Source organism: Poromitra crassiceps (assembly GCF_964638095.1).
Source record: "Poromitra crassiceps genome assembly, chromosome: 1".
Classification (NCBI taxonomy): Eukaryota; Metazoa; Chordata; class Actinopteri; order Beryciformes; family Melamphaidae; genus Poromitra; species Poromitra crassiceps.
This window is the reverse complement of record NC_139623.1, coordinates 1,460,900-1,484,679: the sequence shown is the minus strand read 5'-3', so window position 1 is coordinate 1,484,679 and position 23,780 is coordinate 1,460,900. Positions and strand designations below refer to the sequence as shown.

At 44.6% G+C, this 23,780-nt stretch overlaps 2 protein-coding genes across 3 annotated transcripts in view; one reads left to right on the top strand and one right to left on the bottom strand.

Annotated features, from left to right (window-relative positions):
• ibtk (inhibitor of Bruton agammaglobulinemia tyrosine kinase) overlaps positions 1-13,350 on the bottom strand; it is a 68,412-nt gene extending 55,062 nt beyond the window's left edge. Inside the window, exons 1-9 of one of the 2 annotated variants that reach the window (XM_083646339.1) lie at positions 13,216-13,350; positions 11,382-12,356; positions 10,220-10,316; positions 9,553-9,677; positions 6,382-6,492; positions 4,626-4,796; positions 4,312-4,429; positions 1,535-1,715; positions 1,151-1,274 (exon numbers count right to left, since the gene is read on the bottom strand). In XM_083646339.1, coding sequence (XP_083502465.1) covers positions 1,151-1,274; positions 1,535-1,715; positions 4,312-4,429; positions 4,626-4,796; positions 6,382-6,492; positions 9,553-9,677; positions 10,220-10,316; positions 11,382-11,705 — 1,251 coding nt within the window. In that variant the 5' untranslated portion in view covers positions 11,706-12,356; positions 13,216-13,350. The remainder of the gene's footprint in view (positions 1-1,150; positions 1,275-1,534; positions 1,716-4,311; positions 4,430-4,625; positions 4,797-6,381; positions 6,493-9,552; positions 9,678-10,219; positions 10,317-11,381; positions 12,357-13,215) is intronic. The other variant, XM_083646340.1, reaches the window with a different exon arrangement.
• Positions 13,351-16,432: 3,082 nt separating this feature from the next.
• Positions 16,433-19,519, top strand: tpbg (trophoblast glycoprotein). The gene is made up of 2 exons (XM_083647183.1): positions 16,433-17,528; positions 17,900-19,519. Exons 1-2 carry the CDS (start codon positions 16,788-16,790, stop codon positions 18,302-18,304), a joined length of 1,146 nt encoding a protein of 381 aa, XP_083503309.1. The 5' UTR covers positions 16,433-16,787; the 3' UTR covers positions 18,305-19,519.
• The last annotated feature ends 4,261 nt before the right edge of the window (positions 19,520-23,780 follow it).

The window sequence follows — 23,780 nt, the reverse complement described above, 5'->3', positions numbered from 1 at the left end:
AGGCCAGGGTTTACTTGGTGGAAAACCAAAGGAAAGTAGCTGCATATACTTAGGTTGTTACAGGAAATGCCTTACATGTATACAGTACACCAAAATAGGGCTGGGCGATATGGCAAAAATATCATATCACGATTTTTTCAGGGAGGATCATGATCCACGATCTTACCACGATTCTTTTTCATATTGGTTTTTAAGACTATTTTGCAAGTTACTGAACAGTACAAGTACAACCAAACTAATTTCAGGGTTCATATGGTCATGAGAAACCTGGGAAAAGTAATATTTCCAATTTAAAATACAATTTGTTTTATAAATATTTTCATGTCATTCATTTATGCTGAGTTTACAATAATTGATGTGCTAAGAAATAATGTTCACAAGCATGCACATGCTCACTCTATCTATCTATCTATCTATAGCCGTTTTCCCACATGCGCTTTTTACCGCTAAATGACCGGAAAGCGGTCTAATGCCTTCATGTGTGAAAGTTGTTTTCCGGTATAAGCGCGACCCCATCATCGCGGACTTTTCACCAGTTTCGAGCCAGTCAGAAGAGCGGTATGCCGCAATAACAATAAAGGTTTGATTGATTGATTGAATAGGAGGAGCTGGGTGGAAATGTAATTTGAGCCTATTTCAATAGGCTACAACTCAAACTGTGCTGCGATGGGATTATTTTCACCGGACTTGGTGACCAGCATGATTTTAATTTGTAGGACTTTGATTAATTATAATAACGGAAACTCAGCATCCATGGTTCACGCCTCATTTCAATCCGGGAGGGGTGGAGGCTATCAAAAGCACACTCTGGGGCGGACATATTGCTGGGCTGCTTGGTTCGGTGTGAAAGGGCAGATGGGAACTAATGGCAGATCCTCTTTAAACCCCTTTACACCAATATTGCGGGATCTCTGTGTGAAAGGGGCTTGTGACTGAAATAGCGATGTTATAAATTCTCTCACTGTGCTAATACCTACTAACTGCAACAATAGTCAACTTAAACGATTCCTCATTTTGTTGGGGGACCCCTTGGAAGCACCTCAAGGTACCTGGACACCACTTTGAGGACCATCAATGATTTAGAAGTGACATTTCTCGCTGGAGTGGAAAAAGCCATTTGTCCTATCTTTGCTGACCATACAGTACTTACCCTCCCAGCTTCATCCAGGGCCAAGATGGCCACCTTTTCTCCTGCTCCCTCGTTCAGGACCTGCAGATCCACACGGTGGTCCAGGCTACCTCCACTGACCAGGACCTTCTTGATGTTCAGTTGCCTGTGAGGGAAAAAAGGGATTGACCTTGGTTGACCATTGTTTCAATTGCTCCATCTGTTAACTGATCTGGTCTTCCCTATTCTGCCTGGTTTCAAAAAAGATCCTGCAAAACAAGTACTAGCAGACGAACAGAATTATTTCACCCCACAGGCAGATTTCCCCCCCCACTTGTTTTAAGAAAATATGATGCCAAGATTGAATATCAAACTAGTTGGATTTTTGCAGTGTAATGACATATTTAAGTCTCCTGTCCTATTCACCTTGAAGCCAGCTTCTTGCACTGGTAGTTTGCCAACAGGTAGACGTCCCCCTTCTCAGTCACAACCACGGTTGCCCCGTTACTAGCTGCAGCCATGGCGATGGTGATATCCTTGTGGTGCAGAGCTGATACCTGCCGGGGCGCCGTCACACACTTTTCCCCATTGGGGTCCAGCAGGTAACCTGGAAGTTAACAAGCAGTAGAGTAGAGTTAGACCGATATAACAGTATACAGTATTGGCCTTTGACTAAAGACCCAGAGGTTCTTCCCAAACTCCCTCCCCGACCAAAGCTGGTCTTTAACTGATCCTATATTTTTACCATAACATACTACTGTATTATTATTGTTTTATTTCAGATGGGGGGCCATAGAAATTACTTTATAATTCTTGTGTGATTAAAATCAGATATGCCAGTCTGTAAAACCTTCAATGCAATTTTATTTTCTTTGAACTTATCCACCTTATTTGTAGCTGCCATGATGCCTATGGGTGCTTCTTCTGGTGTAATAGACGGTTTTAACTTGACAGAAAAAAAATTCTATGAGGGTTTTACAGCAGAACCATTCTGCTCTACAGCTGTAAGGGAATATGTCACTTTTATAAGTTTAGAAAAAAATGTAGCCGGTCAAAGTAACCATTTAGATATGTGTGCTCAGTTTATCAAATAACGATAAATAATTTAGGCTATTTAGAAATCTGGTTTTCGTTTTCAGCTTTATTTTATGCATTAAATGTCGTTCGGGGGGGTACGGTGGTGCAGTGGTAAGCGCTGTCGCCTCACAGCTCGAAGGTCCTGGGTTCGATTCCCACCTGGGACGCTGTGAACGCTGAAGGAATGCGTGCCCGTCCGCATGTCCTCGAGTGCCCACCGCCCGGGTGGGGTCGTCAAAAGGGCCTTTCTGTGTGGAGTTTGCATGTTCTCCCCGTGCCTCCCGGGGGTTTCCTTCATATAGGAACCCCCTTCACCAAAACATGCAATATCCTGGTTGCTAATGTGGTTCCTCCTCTGGTCGTTAAGGGCGCCTGTTCAGAGGGAGGGGAACTGGTTTGAATAGCGTGAACCTCCCACGTGCTATGTCCTACCGGTGAAGCTTCCTCTGTCAGGTGAAAAGAAGCGGCTGGCTAACTGCCCATGTCTCGGAGGAAGCATGGAGCCAGTTTCGGCTCTCCCCAGATCGGCAGAGGGTGGAGTAGCAACCAGGATAAATAAATTAAATTAGCACTAATGGGGGATGAAAATGGGATAAATGCAGGGAATGTCGTTCGGGTGCTGGGATAACATAATGCATTATGGGTAGTCGGCTACTGTGGCTAATGCTAGCGGCTAGCGTTAGTTACTTTACATGGCAGTAAAACGCCACTGAATGACCAAATTGATTTAACTTTTATTTAACATTTCAAGTAACACTGTTTCCATACGGACCCCCAGTGTTGGTTAGTTCTTTATCCACCTTATTTTTGGCGGCCATTTTTGCCTGATCTGCTGATGGGTGCTTCTTCCGGTGTGATCCTCCCAGCCTTGTTGCTGACAGCTTGACACCCGTCTGGGCGAACGGAGCAAATCACTAACCAGGTCCAGCTTGGCAAAAATCTCGTCGATAAATATCCCTTTAAGAGCGCAGTGCATTCATGGGTAATCACCTGCTGTGGCCAATATTAACCATTTCGAGTAACACAGTTTCCATACGGATCACCGGCGTTAGTTTGTTGTTTATAACGTGGCTATTCATAACGTTTTCTATCTCGGATACGTTATTTCGAATCGCACATAGGTTACGCCAAACCCCACATAGGTTACGCCTCGAATCCCACATAAGTTACGCTAAAACGCACATAGGTTACGCTAAAACCACCACCGCAAAGCGTGTGGGTTCCAGGACAAAACAGACTCGAGCCACTAAAGTCATCTTAAGAGCACAATATTCCTGGAATGCAAGTTTAACTAAACAGTTACATGTCCTCTGCATTCTACATAAAATTAAGATATTACGGGTTGTTTTATTTTGTATGTTACATACTTATTGACCAAGTTATGTTCAATTCAGCCAGGGTACAAGAGACTGAGTGTAGGCAGCCATCTTTTCAAATCAAGTAGAATACTTTAGGAAATGGCAAGCTGCAGCAATAGTCACGTTAAACCGGACCTTGTACGCACAATTATTTTTTACAGTGGGGCATTCAAAAATAAGGTGGATAACGTGACTATATTTATAACGTACTCCGGTTTCCGGTTTATAATTCGCAGCCAAAGAGTATAACAAAGGAAATGGCAAGCTGCAACAATCAAGTCACGTTAAACCGGACCTTGTACCCATAATTATTATACAGTGGGGCATTCAAAAATAAGGTAGATAATCATTTAATTGTTCAGTAATGTGTGTGTGTGTGTGTGTGTGTGTGTGTGTGTGTGTGTGTGTGTGTGTGTGTGTGTGTGTGTGTGTGTGTGTGTGTGTGTGTGTGGGTGTGTGCGTGCCGTGCGTGCGTGAGATTGCCAAGAAATTATGAGGGGAATAATGAGTACTATTACTGGCACAAAATATCAGCACAAAGCATAGGAAGATCAATCCAAAAATATCTGTGTCCATATCAGCCTTCAAAAACTGATGCTAAGACATCTGCAACAGGCCTCAGGGTCACTCAAATGGATCAATGGAATATGACTATTGTCGTCTAAAGTGCTCAATAGGTGAAACTTGATAGCAGTTGCTGCCTCTATGAAAAACATGATGAATATGTGTACATGAAAAGGGTGTTGACATTTGAATGTTGTAACTTACCCAGCTGCCCTCCATTGAGTCCCATTGTGTAGACAGCCTCCCTGGTCCACAGCACTGTGTGGAACCTTCCTGCTGCCACTCCAATCACAGTCCTCCCTCTCAGAGCCTTGGAGAACACCTGCATAGGACACAGGACAGGGATACTGCAGCTATATAGTAATAAGGGTTCCTAGACTAGTCTCAATGTAGAAAATTATTCTCTAAGGTCTGGACACAGAACTAATGTACTGCAAAATGTGAACTGCAATTCTCCGAATCTCTCTGGCTATTAACCATGGCTGACCTTGTCCCAGTTATTCTCCACACTCCCTTACCTGTTTAGGGACATGTGCGGAGGCGGGTGGAGGAGCGAGGCCCAGCTGGTGGAAGGTGTTGAGGCCAAAGGTGTAGACGTAGCCCTCCTCCGTCAGCACCACCGTGTGGTCTTTGGCTGCTGCCACCTGGGAGCAGTGGTGGGACATCAAACCCTCCACCATCCGAGGAACCTGGGAGAATAGTGAGAAGGAGGTTTTAATTCAACTTGGACTGAAGTGGCTGATGGCAATCATTTTTGCAGATATTCAGTATCATTAAATTATGCTTCCATAATTTCTGTTCATGTTGAATGTGTCCTGTATTTGTCTTTATGTGCTACCTGTACTGTCTGTGTATTGTTTTCATATCTGTACTTCCCATGTTTTTTCTGCTGACACAGTAGCTATTGTGCTATAATATGCTGTACCGAAAGCAAATTCTGCCGACTTTGTTGTGCAGTCCTTAACTCATTGAGTGCCAGCCACTTTTGGAAAACGGATGCTCCCAGTGCCAGCCCTTTCAGAGCGTTTTCAGTGATTTCTCGAGGCCCACAGAATATTGTGTGATATTACTATGTAAACACCGAACACGCCCAAAGAACGATGAGACTATCTTGTATCATCAGCAAAAAAAAGTTTATTGATATAATTTTCCGTTCTTTAGTTATCAGCCGGAGAAGATAGGTTGATTTCAGCAAAAACAGACGTTTCAAATTAGAAGCTGAGATAATGAGCCTTTTGTGAAATGAAGCATTTCAAGCACATACATCACTGACTCTGAAGCTAATATTTTCTGATGTAGTGACACCTCAAAAATAATTCCCTTCAATAAAAGAGCGAAAACAAAGGAATTTTGATGGCAAAATTATATTTTTTAGCTGCAACCAGCAGCGCTGGCCTTCTTGCTGGTCTTGATTTACTGCTGGTGGGCATCAGATATTCTAGCTTGTGTTTTGCCAATCTGTCCATCGAGCCTGCTGTCTGGGTCGGTACGTGTTGTATGGTGCCCTGCGTGCCCCACCCCCCTCAACTGCAAACTCCTCCGTGGGAGTGTCTCTGGTGGCTCTCTGCTGCACGTTTGCTCTGCACGTTTCAAAGTGCGCTACACCCAGCTCTAATTTCACATCGTTCTGCCGTTTTTGTTTGCCGGCTCCCAGCGCTTCCAGCTGAGAATGATTTGGCTTTTCAGAAAGACGCTGGTGTCGGGTGCTCCTTTTCTGGCAACTAATCGTGTGGATGGGCTATCGCAGCGGAGACGGAGGGGCTCAATTGTGGCAGCAGATTGGCTGCTGTTCACAGGCACAGCTAACGTTACAGCATTTCCGTTTCCCCACACGGCTTCTTCTACTCTTTTTTCTCATCTTTCTCTAATCCGGAGAGCACTGTCGCCACCTAATGGGTCCGTAAAATAACTTCTACACCTTCAAAATCCCCCATACTTATAGAGGAGATGCATCAGGCTTTGATCCACGTCCCACCGTCAAAAAACGCAATTGACGTCTTTAGACGTCATTGGCACTCTACGTTACTATTTGAATTGACATCTTTAGACGTCATTGGCACTCAATGAGTTAATAAATGAATCTGAAATTTTACAGTAATTCTCCCAGAATTGTGGTGAAGAAGAAGAAGAAGAAGAAGAAGAAGAAGAAGAAGAAGAAGAAGAAGAAGAAGAAGAAGAAGAAGAAGAAGAAGAAGAAGAAGAAGAAGAAGAAGAAGAAGAAGAAGAAGAAGAAGAAGAAGAAGAAGAAGAAGAAGAAGAAACAAGAAGACTCACCAGATAAGTCTGTTCGTCCCCATGGCCGAGTCGTCCTCCCTGCCCGTGTCCACAAGTGAACACCTGGCCCTTCTGAGACAGGAACACAGAGTGGAACTTACACAGGACCACCTGCAGGGAGAGGGCGATGTTTATACATTTATCATTTTTTGTTACTTTTGTTGTTGTTGCTTTTGTTTTTTTGCTTGAATTCATGCATTTCTTTGTGCTTTGTGAGGTCAGGGAGTATTGTTGAGTTCCCAACTATTCTGAGGGAAAAATACAACTTGAGATGCTGAGAAAGACTCCTGGCATCGTAACCTTGACCTCATAACAGAGGCTGCGATGCATCTCTTTCCATGTCCCTGGCCAAGCCCTCTTGTACTGATAGTAAAACATAGTTCCAATAAAGGCCACGGCACAAACATCATTACTAATACATCACTCCCCTCAAGCCCTGGAGTATCACATTGATGGAGACATCAACACACATACATACCAGCCTGTTTCATTTAATTAAAACATGTCATTCTGGAATTAATATTTAACCCCCATCACCTGCTGGATTGGGTTGGGAAGACAAAAGGCTGTGTGGAGCCTCTGGGTCATTGTGTGCTCATGAAATGGGATCCATCTGTCCCCCGCTAAGCATTATGAAATTACTACTCTCTACACAACATGTCACACAGGTCAGAGGTCAGCCAAACACCCTGAGCATAGGCTTTCTTACAGGTCACACAGGTCAGCCAAACACCCTGAGCATAGGCTTTCTTACAGGTCACACAGGTCAGACAAACACCCTGAGTAGGGATGTCCCGATCACATTTTTTTTGCTCCCGATCCGATCCCGATCATGTGATTTTGAGTATCTGCCGATACCGATTTTTCCCGATCCGATCTTTCGGCAATTCATTAAGAAAAAAGAAAAGAAAAAACTGCAATCAAGTTGACCCTTAAGATTGTTTTTTTATTTAACAGTATCCAACTAACTATCCATTATATCCAACATGGATATGGCTTTTTTATTTAACAGTATTCATTATATCCAACATGGATTCAAAATTTAAAACAAAATAAAATAAAGCTTATCAGTGGTGCACCACAAAATAACCATGTAAACTAAAACAAATGATGTGCAGAATAGTGCAATAACAATGTAAATCAGGAAATGCGTTTGTTTTGGTAAATTCTTCTGCTCTGTGCGACACTAAATAAATGAATGATGATATGTAATTTAAAACCAAAACTAAGGCCTCAGGATGAGTTTAAGATGTGAACATGGTCATGTTTGTTGAATAATTTTTTTTTTTTTTTTTTTTTTTTACTCCCGATCTTTTCCCCCCGATTCCGATCTTCTAAAAATCACGTGATCGGCCCCGATCTCCGATCACGTGATCGGATCGGGACATCCCTAACCCTGAGCATAGGCTTTCTTACAGGTCACACAGGTCAGAGGTCAGCCAAACACCCTGAGCATAGGCTTTCTTACAGGTCACACAGGTCAGCCAAACACCCTGAGCATAGGCTTTCTTACAGGTCACACAGGTCAGAGGTCAGCCAAACACCCTGAGCATAGGCTTTCTTACAGGTCACACAGGTCAGCCAAACACCCTGAGCATAGGCTTTCTTACAGGTCACACAGGTCAGCCAAACACCCTGAGCATAGGCTTTCTTACAGGTCACACAGGTCAGCCAAACACCCTGAGCATAGGCTTTCTTACAGGTCACACAGGTCAGAGGTCAGCCAAACACCCTGAGCATAGGCTTTCTTACAGGTCACACAGGTCAGACAAACACCCTGAGCATAGGCTTTCTTACAGGTCACACAGGTCAGCCAAACACCCTGAGCATAGGCTTTCTTACAGGTCACACAGGTCAGACAAACACCCTGAGCATAGGCTTTCTTACAGGTCACACAGGTCAGCCAAACACCCTGAGCATAGGCTTTCTTACACAGGTCACACAGGTCAGACAAACACCCTGAGCATAGGCTTTCTTACGGAAACAGTATATTGTGAAATGTAGCCCAGATACATCATTTCTACCTCATACCTAGCCTTTTATTTGCAGTGTGCAGAATTATTTTCCCATTTTACTAGGACAAATTCCTCGCCACAAAACTACTTACATACCCCACACTTCACAAATAGGTTGAAATGACAACATATCCAACAGTCATTTTGCATCACCGACCTAATCTAATATAACTAGCGTCTGATGTTGTGTACACACACACACACACACACACACACACACACACACACACACACACACACACACACACACACACACACACACACACACACAGGCAATGGTATTGGTGCCAGCAGCTATATTAATCACACACTGAGCATCCACATGACAAGTGCCATGAAATTGTAGCCTGGCTGGCACAGGCACACCCTGGCAGTGTGGGTTTAACCATGCAGAGACGGGCTCCACAAAGTCACAAATTAGCTTCTAAAGGAGAAGACAAACCCAATAAGCCCAGGCCTGACACGCCAACTCTGCTGCCCTCTAACTGACTCACTCCAATGACATTACTGATGGCCTCCTATTTCTAATAACCATCCTCCCAAACCCATTGCCACAGAAGAATAATGCCTCTGGTTTAATATGCATAACAATATAATGTCTCATATTACATGTACCATGGCCGTATTAGTACCAACATCCTCATTCATCAAACGTACAATGTGTGCACCTCTCAAGCAATATCTAAGCCAATATTTCCACAGCTGTGGAAGGAGAAAGACAAAGTATGAGCCAGAGCCACTATTTAAAAACAGTGCCTATGCTTATAGGAGAAAAACATTTTTTTTTATCTTTTACAAATGTCAATTGACCCTGAAGAGAGGCTCAGTAAATAAAGAGGACTCTGGGGAAGGAGTGTTTTGCAGGTTGACCCAGGTGACGTGGTTTATCCAGAGGACCCAAGTGGATTGCCTTTTTTTTCTTTCTAACGTGCACTGCTGCATGCAGAGTGTGAGGTCATTACTAACTGGTGTGAGGGAGACACAAGAGAGTGGGATGTATAAGGTGGGGAAGCCCTATGTCGTCACCCTGACAGGACGGTGTCAAAACAAACAAACACCTGCTTTGCTCCCTGGACAGTTGACACAACAACAGTGTGTTGTTAGCCTACCTGCTCCCTCGACAGTTGAGACAACCACAGTGTTGTTGTTAGCTTACCTGCTTGATGCAAACTTCAGTCCTGGAAAACACATCTACGAGCTCAGGGTGCTGTCTGCTCTCCTGGTTACCATGCCCGAGACTGAAATTAGTATTGTTGCCCCAAGTGTACACTTCAGTTGGGTCTGTGAAGATGAAGAAAACAAGAAAACACAATTACAAGCACTGCCACAATATTACCTCCACCAGGAGCTTGACAGAAACCATTAAGGGGTTTTTTGTTTTTGTTTTTTTGCGTCTGAACGGAGAGTGCTTTTCAGTCCGAGTGGGCAGTACACCCTCCTCAAGTGTCCTTAAGACCTCACGCTACAAGAACACTTTCTTCCTGTCTGCAGCTCACACCTTTAACAATGCAGCACCAAACACCAAAGTAAATTATTTTATCTGTAAATGTACTTGGCATTGTTGGAAATAAAATGACAGATGTACTGTAAAAAGAGAGGAGAAATTGGCTAGATGTGACTGAGTGCAGGCAGAATTGAATCCCATGCACTGCAGTCACAAGTACAAGACATGTCCATTAGCAGACTGAGAAACCATGACAAAATATGCCAAGTGACTCTTGATTGGCAAAACCAAAAACGTATCAGTTTTGTCAGCCTAATTGAGGTACATCATCATCCATTTAAGTGCAGAAGACAGTAGCTGACATAACTTCTTTTCTTACCGGTGTTTTTAAAGACAACATGTGCTGGTCTGTCCTTCATGATCAAGTCCAGGACAGAGAGCCCTTCCTTGTCCTGGGTGGAGAGGAGTCCGCCATGCTGACACAATGACAAGAAACAACTCAGTCAAACATAGGGCCTTATTCTTAATGCTTTAATCCACTTGGGCAAAGGCTAAGCACGAGGTCAAGACTAATGCTAAGTGTTCATTTACCAAGACATGAGGAGTCATTTTATATATTCCTCTTGCAGCACCACAGATTACTGATTATAAATTATATTATTGCTTAATTATACTGTATAATATACGACTAATCAGGTTAGTCCGGACTGTTAAATGTTATTAGTATGCCCGATGAAGACCATAATTGGATGCAACATTGCGCCTAATCACCCTAGAACAGGGTTTTTCCTGGCTTAAAATGAGGCGGAGGTGGCACTAGAGCCCGATTTTAGTGGGGAAAATTTCACAGATGACCAATAGGCGGCAGAGTTATTTATTTATTTTTAGTTGGAATGAAAAGACGTTTTCTATGTGCATTGTGCACTGATATGACTATGCGAAGGTACTCAGAAGGCTGCTTTCTTAAACAAATACCTTTATTAAAGAATATTTAACATTAAATTGTCAACACATCAGCATAATGCCGAAATTACAAATGACAGAAATCCTCACAGTGCAACGCTTGTCAGAAAATAGTGTTTTCCATGAAAACACCTGTCAAGAGTTTTGTCACGAGCTGGAACTGGAAGTGGCACGAAATTTGACGGAGGTGTGTCTAAATGGTAAATGGCCTGCATTTATCCAAAGCGCTTTACAGTCAGTAGGTACCGTACATTCACCCATTCACACACCGATGGCGGCAGGTTACCACGCAGGGTGCTGGCACACCAACGGGAGCAATTTGGGGTTCAGTGTCTTGCCCAAGGACACTTTGACATGCAGACTGGAGGAGCCGGGAATCGAACCACCGACCTCTTTTATCCAAAGCGATTAGTGGACGACCCGCTCTACCTCCTGAGCTACAGCCGCCCCCAGGTGTCTAAGCAGGTCTATGCAGGAAAAACCCTGTAGAACATGGGTAGCACTTGAAAATGTGTTGATGATTTAGAGATATTGAATCATCAGACTCCTCTTTGTTATGATCCACCGTGGATACGCACCTTGACCAGTGCCATGAGGCAGTGGATTTGCCCATAGAAGGTGCTGCGGTGCACAGCGGTCCAGCCGGATTCCTTATCCTTCACCGTCATGTCAGCACTCTTACTGTCCAGCAGCCACTCCAGCAGGGCCTTCTTGCCCAGCGAGGCTGCGAGGTGCAGGGCCGTGCGACCGAAGGCGTCCCTCAGGGTGGCTGCATTGTGGCAGTGCACGGCCAAGAAAGCCCGCAGCTGGCCCTCGGAGCCACCCGTCAGCGCCGCCACCACCTGGCCTGCGTGCTGCGGCGAGCGGCATTTGGGTGTGCAGTCCGGTGTTGCGAGACTCATTCTGTCCTCTGCCCTGGCCTCACAAGTGAACCCACCTCCCTCTGCTACTACACAAGTCCCACCCTGCCCTCCTGACTGCCCACAACAACAACAGCAACAACGACAACGCAATACAAAGTAACAAACCTGAACACTATCGCACCACTCAAGCTTGGCTTTCAAATGATAATGGGTATCGTAACAGAGCTGCTCTCGAAGAAGAAGAATATAAAGAAAATAATATATACTGTATACTGTTACTGTATATACATACCGTATTTAAGGTCGAGATCTTTTGGGGTGCTAGAATTGTGCTTGTGTTGAGGTTCCACCGCACCCTAGCAACCCCAGAACCTACTGACTAGTTTCAGTCCACCATTTCGACCAACAATACCACACAACCTAAGGTGCTTGCAGTATACAATGACATTGAGAATTCAATCAATACTAAATCCAATGTGTTTTATACAAAATTGTACAAATATACTTTTCAGTGTTTCCAAAAATAGTGTCTCCTCTTACTAGTTTTTAAATGTACAAAAAAAGCTACAATTTCAACAACCATCTGACATTCCCATCCAGTAGTCCAACCATCCAACTTGAGGGGAAAGGCCGCCTTTCCCCCCAAAACTCCCTGCTCCCTTTTCAAAACTCCATAATTGTATGGTGCACCTGAGGAAGAAAATTACAGCATTATTAATGAAAAACAACAGCCTACACACAACATGGACACTGCTCTGCCTTGCAAGATAAAGTTGCCATGGCCACTACTGCAAGGGCAAAGGTCAGAGCTGCACAGCAGATTTACCTATTTCCAGACCAACGATTCATCTGCACAGTCAGATCAGCTGAGTTGGCATTTGTTTGACAGCCAGACATATTCCTTGGGTTTTGCTTGTAATTAACTGCAAAAATAACAGTTTGGACTTTGCATACAGTCTACAGTACAGTACATAATATTATATTGGGTTTTACGGTGCAGGTACGCAATTCTTGGTTCCAGGATCTGAGTAAATGTTGGCCCAACAGCATTATGTAACATGCTAATTAGCTAGCAAAGAGCTTGTTTTACCCTCTGCAAATCGCCATCCATTTCCGGGACCTTCGTTGGGCTCTAAATTACAGAACTGGTGAACTGTGACCAAGCGAAGCATAATTCCCTTGTTGAAATTTAACATTTAACATCATATTAACGCTATATGTCCCATATAGCGTAACTTGGTAGCAAGCTGTGCACAACCTGGACTAAGGTTTGACAGCAGCTGCCAAGCAAGGCAGACACCAAGCATTATTTGCTATGCATTTTCTAATTCTGCAGCTGTCTAACGTTGACGTTAAACAACTAACGTTGAAGGAACTGGCATGTCAGAAAATGTGCACCTAGATGCAACGTTAACGATAACGATAACGACAGCTAAGCTAACTCTGTTAACTAACTCTGACATCATCGCTATAGCTAGCATTCGCTGATATTCAGCTATCTCGCTTTGGAAAATGAACGTCGTTGCAAAGATTTCAGAACATTCCTCACCTTCCGCTAGATGAAGAAAGAAGAAGACATGGAGCTGACAAAAACGGCTGATATCCACTCTGGCATTATTGTAAATAGGAGACGCCTTTGGCTGTTTCACAGATGGAAATGTTGACAGTTGCTTGAAGTCCTGCAGGTAGGTAGGAAGGACCGGAAAGACCTCGGAGGAGGGAAGCTTGGGAATATGCAGACTTCTGATTGGTTGAATGCATATACATTCTAATCTCCTATTGGGTACTCGTCATTTTGCGCTTTGCTGTGCTGTGTTGCAATTTTTCATTTTAAATTTAGATCAGTGGTGTGCAAAATGTTGTCAGTCTACAGTCGTATATAATTTTATTTGTCTCGAATTATGTGCTTAAAGATTATAAAGAAAATCATTGTCTTAGTTTAAAAAAAAAAGTAGCCTATTAAAAAATCTTCATGCAATTTAATTAAGGAGAAGCAGGGAGATGAGATGAAAGAAGGAAGAGACAAGACAGTACCATATTGTGAAACATTGGAAAATCATGTTACTATTCCCTGGTGAAATATCAAATATAATGACAATTTTAGGATCTATTATTGAAAACAGTTCTTTTGATTTATACAGAGCTACATTTGTCCCTCGTGTCAGGATTAAGAGTAACATGTTGTTTTATAGTAGCCTACATTTTAATAATAAAAAAAAATGCACAAAAGTATAAATAGCGCTAATGCATAATGTATCTATATTTAGGTGCAAGTTACTTGTAATAAAAATATATTTCTAGTTACTGGGGTTCAGAGCATTGAGCAGGACAAAGGGCTTTGTCCCGTTTCTTGCACAGACTGAATGGCCTGTTTAGCACATACTGTAATAATGTAATGATGTTACACCTAATCTTAAAGTATGGTGCCTTCTGTACCATACCTTCGGTTACATGACCAGTGTCATTATTGTTAAAGGGATGTTTAATTACTCCTAAATAAATAGCAGCATAACAATTTTTTTTTGTTTCTTTCAGGTCCCTTGGAAAATATAGCCTACTCAGGGGATTGTCACATTGGCAACAGCTAAGAATAGGAGAGGGTCGTCGCGGGGGTAAAGATAGGGTTACACTGGGATCTGCATGGGCTTCAAAAAATGACATATTGATGAGTACACCGGGTGTACTCATCACCCCCCCCCCCCCCCCCCCCCCCCCCCCCCACACACACACACACACACACACACACACACACACACACACACACACACACACACCACCACCACCACCACCACCACTTCCATTCAAGCATGAAGCCATCCAGAGTTTTGCTTCTCAGCAGTATAATCCTGCATAATCCAACAGACAATGCTTCGACTTGCAAGGTCACACTCAAGTCATTTCCAAAGGCAGATGTGGAAACCTAAAGACATAAAGGGTCCACTCTATTACCCTACTACTGTCTGTGCTCCATATATAGAATCCTTGATGCTGACAAATTTTACAAATATTTAATTATTTGCTCAAGAAAATTAATGACACAAAAATAATTAATAAATCTGACTTCCGAGCTGCATTCAAAAGATAATAAAATGAGCTGAGTTGCCTTTAAGCAACCCTTTAACTTGAAGTCCTTACATATAGGCAAGATCAGCATCTCCTAAACCTCTTTATGTCAAAGACCAGATCAGTAGCCTATATGCATCTGTTTAGACCCTCAACCCTTCAATAAAGTTTTTTTTAAATCTTGACTGTACGTGGTGAGATAAAAGTGGATAGTCTTCATCAAAATAGCATTTCAAATTCAACTGCCTTTATTAACTTTATAAGAAATTTGTCTGAACTTTTACTTTCACTAAATCTCCCTTCAAGATATGTCCTCTTTTGGAATCCACAAGGGAAAAGTAAAAGAAGCAGACCAACAAACACCTGGAGGCAGATGAAGAGGACTGGCCATACATGACAGATGGAGAAATTGGCCCAGGACCGGGATGCCTGGAGAGCCTTGGTTTGCGGCCTATGCCCAAAGTTGGGCCACAGTAGTTGTAATTAAATCTTCTTTATATTTATATCTGAGCCAGTAAATAAACCCCATTCCAAATCACCATGAGGCTGCTATCCTCACAGTCACCTCCCCTATATATTCAGAGTTCTTCCTCTGTGGGGTTGACAAACCTCTGGGGTGGGAATTAGAAGGTCTAATGATCCCATCCAAGGACAAATAAGGATTTTAAAGGAATTGTTGTTTGTGGTTTGATAAGTGCGTTGCAATCCATGGCAAATACTATGCCCAGGGGAAATATATAATGTGACATAAGCTGGCTGTGGCTCAAATGATTAATGTATTTCCCTCACCAGTTTTGTATCTGCTTCTCAATTCATTTAGGTTAAAAAGGAAAAGACTGTCAAACTACATTATGATGTGGCTGGCAGTGTTTTTCCTGCTGAGACTAAAGCTTATCAAATTCCATTTGCATTTGGGCTGAATAGGTAATGTTGTAGAATTGGATTGGGTGTCAAATCGTATAATAGGCCTATAGATCAAACTGGTTAACCCATGGGGCTCCTCCCAGACAATTCCCTGTCAAGGTCTCCCAAACAAACAGATTATGTAGTGATAAGACAAACCCCATCAGAGAAGATTTTTGTGGTTTATTATTGTTTAGTAGGCTATAACTGTTGCTGCAGGCTGGTATTAGTGGGAGAATGAAACATGAAGAGACATAACATTGTATGCCGCAGTATCTTCAAATTAATAACAGTGAAATGTATCTATTCTTCATTGACCTCATCATGGACTCCCGATTCAGGGGCCCTTGGGTGGCGTGGCCCCGGACCCTATTTTGGAAATCACAATAATTTGGTTAATCCATGGGCCACAGCCACAAAATCTCATATCGACACTATTGAAGTGCAATTGGCGCACACCAATGCATTTTAGGCGTACCGGTTGCTATGCGCGCTTGAGGCTGTGTGATGTTTATTTTGTAGATCAATGGAAAAGTTAATGAAGGAGAAGAAGAAGAAGAAGAAGAAGAAGGAGAAGAAGCGCATAGCATGACCATAACTAGAAACATCGTGGACCAAACGCAGTCTGTAAAAGTTTATACTGTTCAACCCCCTAATACTGAAAATGGTTTAGTCCCTCCTTCCACTGTTTTGCACCGTGGCACTGTGTCTGGACTATTCCTCTCGTCTCTCCCACCGTCTTTACAGAGTGTTGCGAAGTGCGCACATCACGGACAGCACCCTTGGGAGACAAGGATTATTGTTTCTTTCGGAACCATCGAGCAAGTTGTTACCGTCTTCAAAGCCGACTCGAACGTGTTTGTTTCGTCGGGACTGGGAAAATATCGACATTCATAGCCGCGGATTTGGAAAACAAAAGCACGAAGAGGATAACTTGTCCTCATGGAAATGTAGACCGATAAGGATGGTTTGGGGCTAATTTTATGGCGTTTGTGTCGGAAGTGGACGTAGTTTTAAGAAGGAGAAAGGGGGGAGAAAGAGCTGGAAAAGTTGCTCTCGTTCCGTGCGGAAGAACAAGGCGGTGACTGGGTTGGGTTGATGCAAAGCAATCTTTACGCACGGTCTCCGTCAGATTTCTAGAAATCAAGAGTTAAGATGTGCCTGTTGAGCACATTGTGTGCGTGTAAACGTGGAGAAATCCGAGAAAGGACAACGAACTTGGATCTGGGGCATGTATTGTTCCTCCTTGCTGTGGTTTTGTCCTGTCAGGGCTGTCCGGACAAATGCTTATGCTCCACACAAACTGTGAAATGCCAAAACCAGGACTTGAACACGATTCCGCATTCATTACCGGCCAATACTAAATTCCTGTTCGTCACAGGAAACAACATCTCTCGTATCAGTGCAGAGTCTTTCCCAACCAGCCTGGGACTGTTGACAGATCTCTATCTCAATGGGAATGAGATTGAGTCTCTGGATGCAATGGTATTTGACAACCTGCCAAACCTGGTACGGCTGGACTTGAGCAACAACAAAATCCAGAACCTCAGTACTAGAGCTTTCCCTGATGACAATAAACTGCAGGTCTTCAACCTCAGCAGGTCTTTCCACAACTACTCCTCCGTGGACACGGTGCTGAGCGTCTTACAGGACGGAAAGCTGCTCCAGCTCACCAGCTTGGACCTGTCCAACAATGACCTTGTGGTTCTCCCAGACGGCCTGTTCTCGGGCCTCTCCAAGCTCACCAACCTCAGCCTGCAGAACAGCTCCATCATTTCTCTCCAGAACGGGACGCTGAAGGTGCCGTCGCTGCGGGACCTGGACCTGAGGGACAACAGCCTGAGGGAGCTGCCCAACGCCACACTGGCCGAGTTCAGCCTCACGCCTGGCCTCCAGGTAGAGATGCACCGCGCACGATCCAGTTCCGATCCGATACCTGAATTTGGATATCTACCGATATTGATTCCGATACCAGAGCTCTTGGCAACTCTCCCAAGGAGCTGCAGCCTCCACATTTACATAGTAGCTGGCTACTACTATTTGGTTTGGTAATCTCATAGCATTACCTGGTTCATAATATTCCACAATAATTGAATTCAACAATGAATACAAGTAATGAGATATTTCCAAAATCCATTCAAAATGATTAAAATAGCATTTCAATAAACCGACAATTAAACACCCCTGCCACTTTACCACACATCAGTCCGATATGTGAATTAGGTTAGTATCAGCAGCCAATACCAATATCCCATCTCTACCTCCAGGTTCACCTAGACGGGAATCCCTGGCGCTGCGACTGCTTCATGGAGGACCTAGTGGCGTGGCTGAAGAGCACGGAGCAGGTGGCAGACGCGCTGAACCTGACCTGCACAGAGCCGGAGAGCCTGAGGAACCAGCCCCTGCTGCAGCTGGAGCGCTCCCAGCTGGAGTGCAACTATTCAGGCGACATGAAGGGCGTGCTGGAGACTTCGTACGTCTTCCTGGGGCTTGTGCTGGCCCTGATCGGCGTCATCTTCCTGCTGGTCCTCTACCTGAACAGGAAGGGCATCAAGCGGTGGATGTACAACATCCGTGATGCATGCAGGGACCACATGGAGGGGTACCATTACAGGTATGAGATCAACTCTGACCCGCGGTTGGCCAACCTGAGCATCAACTCGGACGTTTGAGCGAGGGGATGGGACACTGTCTGGGATCCCGCAGTGAGAGGTTACATGACTTTCTACTATTAAGATTTGCATGAGTCTTCCTTCCCCTCCTGCTGTTCACATTTGACATCTGTCATGGCACCTAAGTAGCCCCCCTATCACAACCACTGGTGCATGTCCTGTACCATGGCAGCTGTGATGTCAATTTATCTTTTTCCATGTACTGAAACATTGCATGGACAATGAATCGAGGCAATGGGCTTTTGTTATCTTGGAAAGTGTGATATGTTGTATTTTTACTTTCCCCAAAGAGGATAAACAGATCGATTATGTTGACTTTTAAGTAAGAAGGCAAAGAATATCTCGCAAGAATACATCCTGCTGGCTATTGCATCCCTTCTCATTATGCCTCTACTGCAGAGAATTGCTATGCTGCTTGTTTATATTCGCCTATTCTTTTTATGATGTGATTTTGTGATATAGGCCTTCTTTGAATGATTATAGTGCACATAGTTTTGCATTTAGTAGGCGGATGTGATTTCTCAATTTTTTCTTCCGTGAAGGTATTCAGATAAATAAAACGCCTCTGGATTGCGGATCTCTCTCTCTTGACTGAGGTCCTTTAATCTGCAGTCTGAGGAATGTGAACCAAAGGCTTTGGCGGAGGAGTTCAGGGCCACACACACACTCACCACTGCTTCAGACATGCAGCACCAGATGCCCTGGGGGAATGCCGTGACGTGCGTAAGCCAAATCATCACAGAGACTAAACCCGCTACTCCACATGTCAGTCAACTCAACACTACACACACTGTTAAACCTTTGTGCCTTTGCCACCTTGCAAATGCTTCCAAACCTCCCAGCCGGCTCCACCTCCACCTACAACCACAGTTTTAGTACTAGTTTGAAGTTCATAAGTGATTTGCTGCCATAGAGGAGAATGTGAAGTTGAACCGAGGACATGTCTGAATTTAAATGGGTGTCTCTCTGTAGATCTATAAGTGATGAGAGGAGCCAGCTTATCTCCTGTCCAATTTAGTTACCACTGTGATTCCGATAAAAATCCTTGGCTCCACTGTCAAATACCCAAAATAATGTTTCTGAGCCGCAGCCAGTGGGCAGCTTTTGCCTCCCATCAGCTCTACCTAATAGATTTTACCGTAAGCAATCCAATACTCTGTACTGTATACAATCAATCAATCAATCAATCAATCAATAAATACTCTATACTGTACCAGTGCATACAGCTGTACTGTACCAGTGCATACAGCTGTACTGTACCAGTGCATACAGCTGTACTGTACCAGTGCATACAGCTGTACTGTACCAGTGCTGTACCAGTGCATACAGCTGTACTGTACCAGTGCATACAGTTGTACTGTACCAGTGCATACAGCTGTACTGTACCAGTGCATACAGCTATACTGTACCAGTGCATACAGCTGTACTGTACCAGTGCATACAGCTGTACTGTACCAGTGCATACAGCTGTACTGTACCAGTGCATACAGCTGTACTGTACCAGTGCATACAGCTGTACTGTACCAGTGCATACAGCTGCCAAACTGGAAAAGACCAATGCCGTTTAGTGACAAATGCAAATGAAGGCAAAGTGAAGCAGAGATTCTCGTGGGGCACAAGGAGGTATTATGGAAATGAGCTCAAGCAGCTTTGCTTTTCATGTGACCCTGTTTTAGCGTGGCATAAGAAGTGTTTTCCCTCACTGCTAATACTCAACTGTCAATTCATCTTTTTTCTTTGTGTTTTTTTTTGTATTTTTTTATACCATCCAGCATAGTATGGATAAATAATTCATGTGTGGTATTACTATTGTATAACGCTCTTCGCTAATGAGAATGTTTTCACTGCTTTTACACAGAAATGACTACGAACTCCCTCGGCCTTTTGGAGACCACCTAGTGATAATAACCTCCCTCTAACACTCTCTCTCTCTCTCTCTCTCTCTCTCACACACACACACACACACACACACACATGCACACACATGCACACACTAACAATTGCCCTTACATAGCCTGCAGCTACATCTAATTTGTACCATAACAACATTGCTCAGACTTTGCCAGGCCTGTATATAGCAGCAACACATTATGCCTTTATTATGTGTTGAGAAAGCTTCTTTTTTTTTTTTTCAAATGAGCGAACAATGACTTTATTTTTAGGGGCACACATGAGGATATATGTTTAGGCTCCATTTCAGTAGGCTATCATAAAAGAATAAAACGTGAATTCACTCTTGTCAAGCCAGCATCAGCGGTCGTGAGTAATCTTGTCTCTCTGAAATCAGAGGAAGTGATGTGTAACTGTAACACTATCTGTCTGGTCCAGAGCTTGGGCCGGTGTTCACGTTCTGTACGTCTCCTGGTCCAGAGCTCGGGCCAGTGTTAACGTTCTGTACGTCTCCTGGTCCAGAGCTCGGGCCGGTGTTCACGTTCTGTACGTCTCCTGGTCCAGAGCTCAGGCCGGTGTTAACGTTCTGTACGTCTCCTGGTCCAGAGCTCGGGCCGGTGTTCACGTTCTGTACGTCTCCTGGTCCAGAGCTCGGGCCGGTGTTCACGTTCTGTACGTCTCCTGGTCCAGAGCTCGGGCCGGTGTTAACGTTCTGTACGTCTCCTGGTCCAGAGCTCGGGCCGGTGTTAACGTTCTGTACGTCTCCTGGTCCAGAGCTCGGGCCGGTGTTCACGTTCTGTACGTCTCCTGGTCCGGAGCTCGGGCCGGTGTTCACGTTCTGTACGTCTCCTGGTCCAGAGCTCGGGCCGGTGTTCACGTTCTGTACGTCTCCTGGTCCAGAGCTCGGGCCGGTGTTCACGTTCTGTACGTCTCCTGGTCCGGAGCTCGGGCCGGTGTTCACGTTCTGTACGTCTCCTGGTCCAGAGCTCGGGCCGGTGTTAACGTTCTGTACGTCTCCTGGTCCGGAGCTCGGGCCGGTGTTAACGTTCTGTACGTCTCCTGGTCCAGAGCTCGGGCCGGTGTTAACGTTCTGTACGTCTCCTGGTCCAGAGCTCGGGCCGGTGTTCACGTTCTGTACGTCTCCTGGTCCAGAGCTCGGGCCGGTGTTAACGTTCTGTACGTCTCCTGGTCCAGAGCTCGGGCCGGTGTTCACGTTCTGTACGTCTCCTGGTCCGGAGCTCGGGCCGGTGTTAACGTTCTGTACGTCTCCTGGTCCGGAGCTCGGGCCGGTGTTCACGTTCTGTACGTCTCCTGGTCCAGAGCTCGGGCCGGTGTTAACGTTCTGTACGTCTCCTGGTCCAGAGCTCGGGCCGGTGTTAACGTTCTGTACGTCTCCTGGCAAATCCAGCAGCCTCTGACTTGTCTCTGTGGGCTGTGAGGATGTGCCGTCATGCCTGTTGGTTTCACACTCGCTTCTTGGAGATCTCCCGGGAGTCATAGGCTCAAAAACAGCTGTGCTGAGCCCACAGATAGGAAGATATCTTCATGCCCGATTGTCCCTAACCTGCCAGACTTTTTATTATTATTTTGTATTATTCTGATTGGTGTGGTGATGTGTTGCTCAGGTAGCTGATGATGACGATAGCTTAAAGCGGCATTCAGTGATGTTTTTGTGTTAAAATACGTGTTAAATGGCTCTATATTCTGACAGCAATCACTGAAATAGAGTGTTTGGTCAGTAACTTGGAACCCCCCCCGTCCTCTATCTCTCTCCTGTAGTCCTGCAGGCAGGGCGGACGTATCTCCGCAACCGTAACTTGTAGAGACTGTCCAAGGATAGCGGCGTTGGATTCATATAGTCCTTTATAGGCATCGCGATCTGACCTTCCGCTTCCCAGAGAATGTTAACTTTTCTCTGATTGGATAGTTTGAGGTCGGTGCCAATTTTTATCCAATCATCATCGTGATGCCTTCAAGGGACTACATGCATTTTTTCACCCCGAATCCAATGCCGCTATCCTCGAGTCTCTACGAGTTACGGTTGCAGAGATACGTCTGCCCTGCCTGCAGGACTACAGGAGATAGAGGACATTGGGCGGTTGGGGGTTCCAAGTTACTGACCAAACACTCTATTTCAGTGATTGCTGTCAGAATATAGAGCCATTTAACACTTATTTTCACGCAAAAACATCGCTGAATGCAGCTTTAATTTCTGGCACCATTCTGTGATCATGATTTTAATTTTACAGGTGATTTATCATTGATTCCAACCTGCTAAAGCAGCTCGAGACAAAAGGTAATGTTTCCATAATGGGACTTTGTAATTGTATGGAGGTTTATTTTGTAAATGGATGGGCTCACTCTATACACACACGCGCGCACGCGCACACACACACAATTCCCCAAGGTGAGGTCTCCTTACCACTCTGTCCCAGGGAGGTACAGGTGCAGACTGCTTACACCTTAATGTTTCCACAGAGACCATGGCAGAGGCTCCACCTCACACACTTGGCTTTCGTCAGATTCATATTAACAATTGATTTCCCCCAGCCACACCTCCAGCCACGCTTGGCAGAGCAGGTGTAATTACAATTTGGGGGGGGGGAGAGAATGCATGTGGGAGAGTGGACTCGGAGGGAGGGAGGGAGGGGAGGTGTGGGGGACGAGATTTGAAGGGACCGGGGAGTGCAGCACCCTGTCTGACTCATCCAGTGTGCTTATTAAAACCGCTCTCCTAACAGCTTCCATGTCTAGATAGCTGGTGGTTGCCTTTTGGTGTCAAGTTCAACTTGGGTCAAGAAAGACAGGAGTGAGTCTCTGGGCTCTTTAAAGCCCACTTTCAGACAGAAGAAGGCCCTGTGTTTGTTCCTGTCACTATAAAAGGCCTACTGGGACAACACATTCTCACTCCCAACTCGTTAAATACTGACGTTTACTTTGGTCAGGAGTCAGGACCCCCTGGGACCCCGCACTGGGTGCCCCCTTTTGTCTCCCCTATTTTGATTTGGTCCCCTATTTTCTTTTTTTTAATGCCACCAGACGCTAGCTTTTTTGTCATTTTTCAACGCTACCTACCGGATGCCACTTTTTTCATATTTTTTTCCCGTCACGATGAGACTGTAGCCAACAATTTGTGTTATGGTTAGGCAACTAAAACAACTTGGTTAAAGATGGAGCAACCATTCCCAACCTGTGGGCCGCAAAGTTATTGCAAGTGGGCCGCCATATCATTTGCAAAACATTCCGATTTTAGTGTAAAAAAGTATGTATATGGGCTCTGTTTAAATTGTTGTCTTTTGTCATGTCATGTCATGTCTATGACATCATCAGTGATGTCACTGTAATTGTGAGCTGTGCATGCCAATAGAGCAGGCGAGGCCACACAGCAGCTGAGATGCGGACATGACCGAAGTTGAGCAATGGATGTGGCTCTACAGATCCATAGTATGGCTCTACCGACTAATATGACTTAACAGGCTGGTTAGCTCAGTTGGTAGAGAACCAGACTTACAATCTTGGGGCTGGGGGCTCGAATCTCACCTGGAACAAGTGTTGAATTTATTTGTTAGGTATAAGTACACAGTTT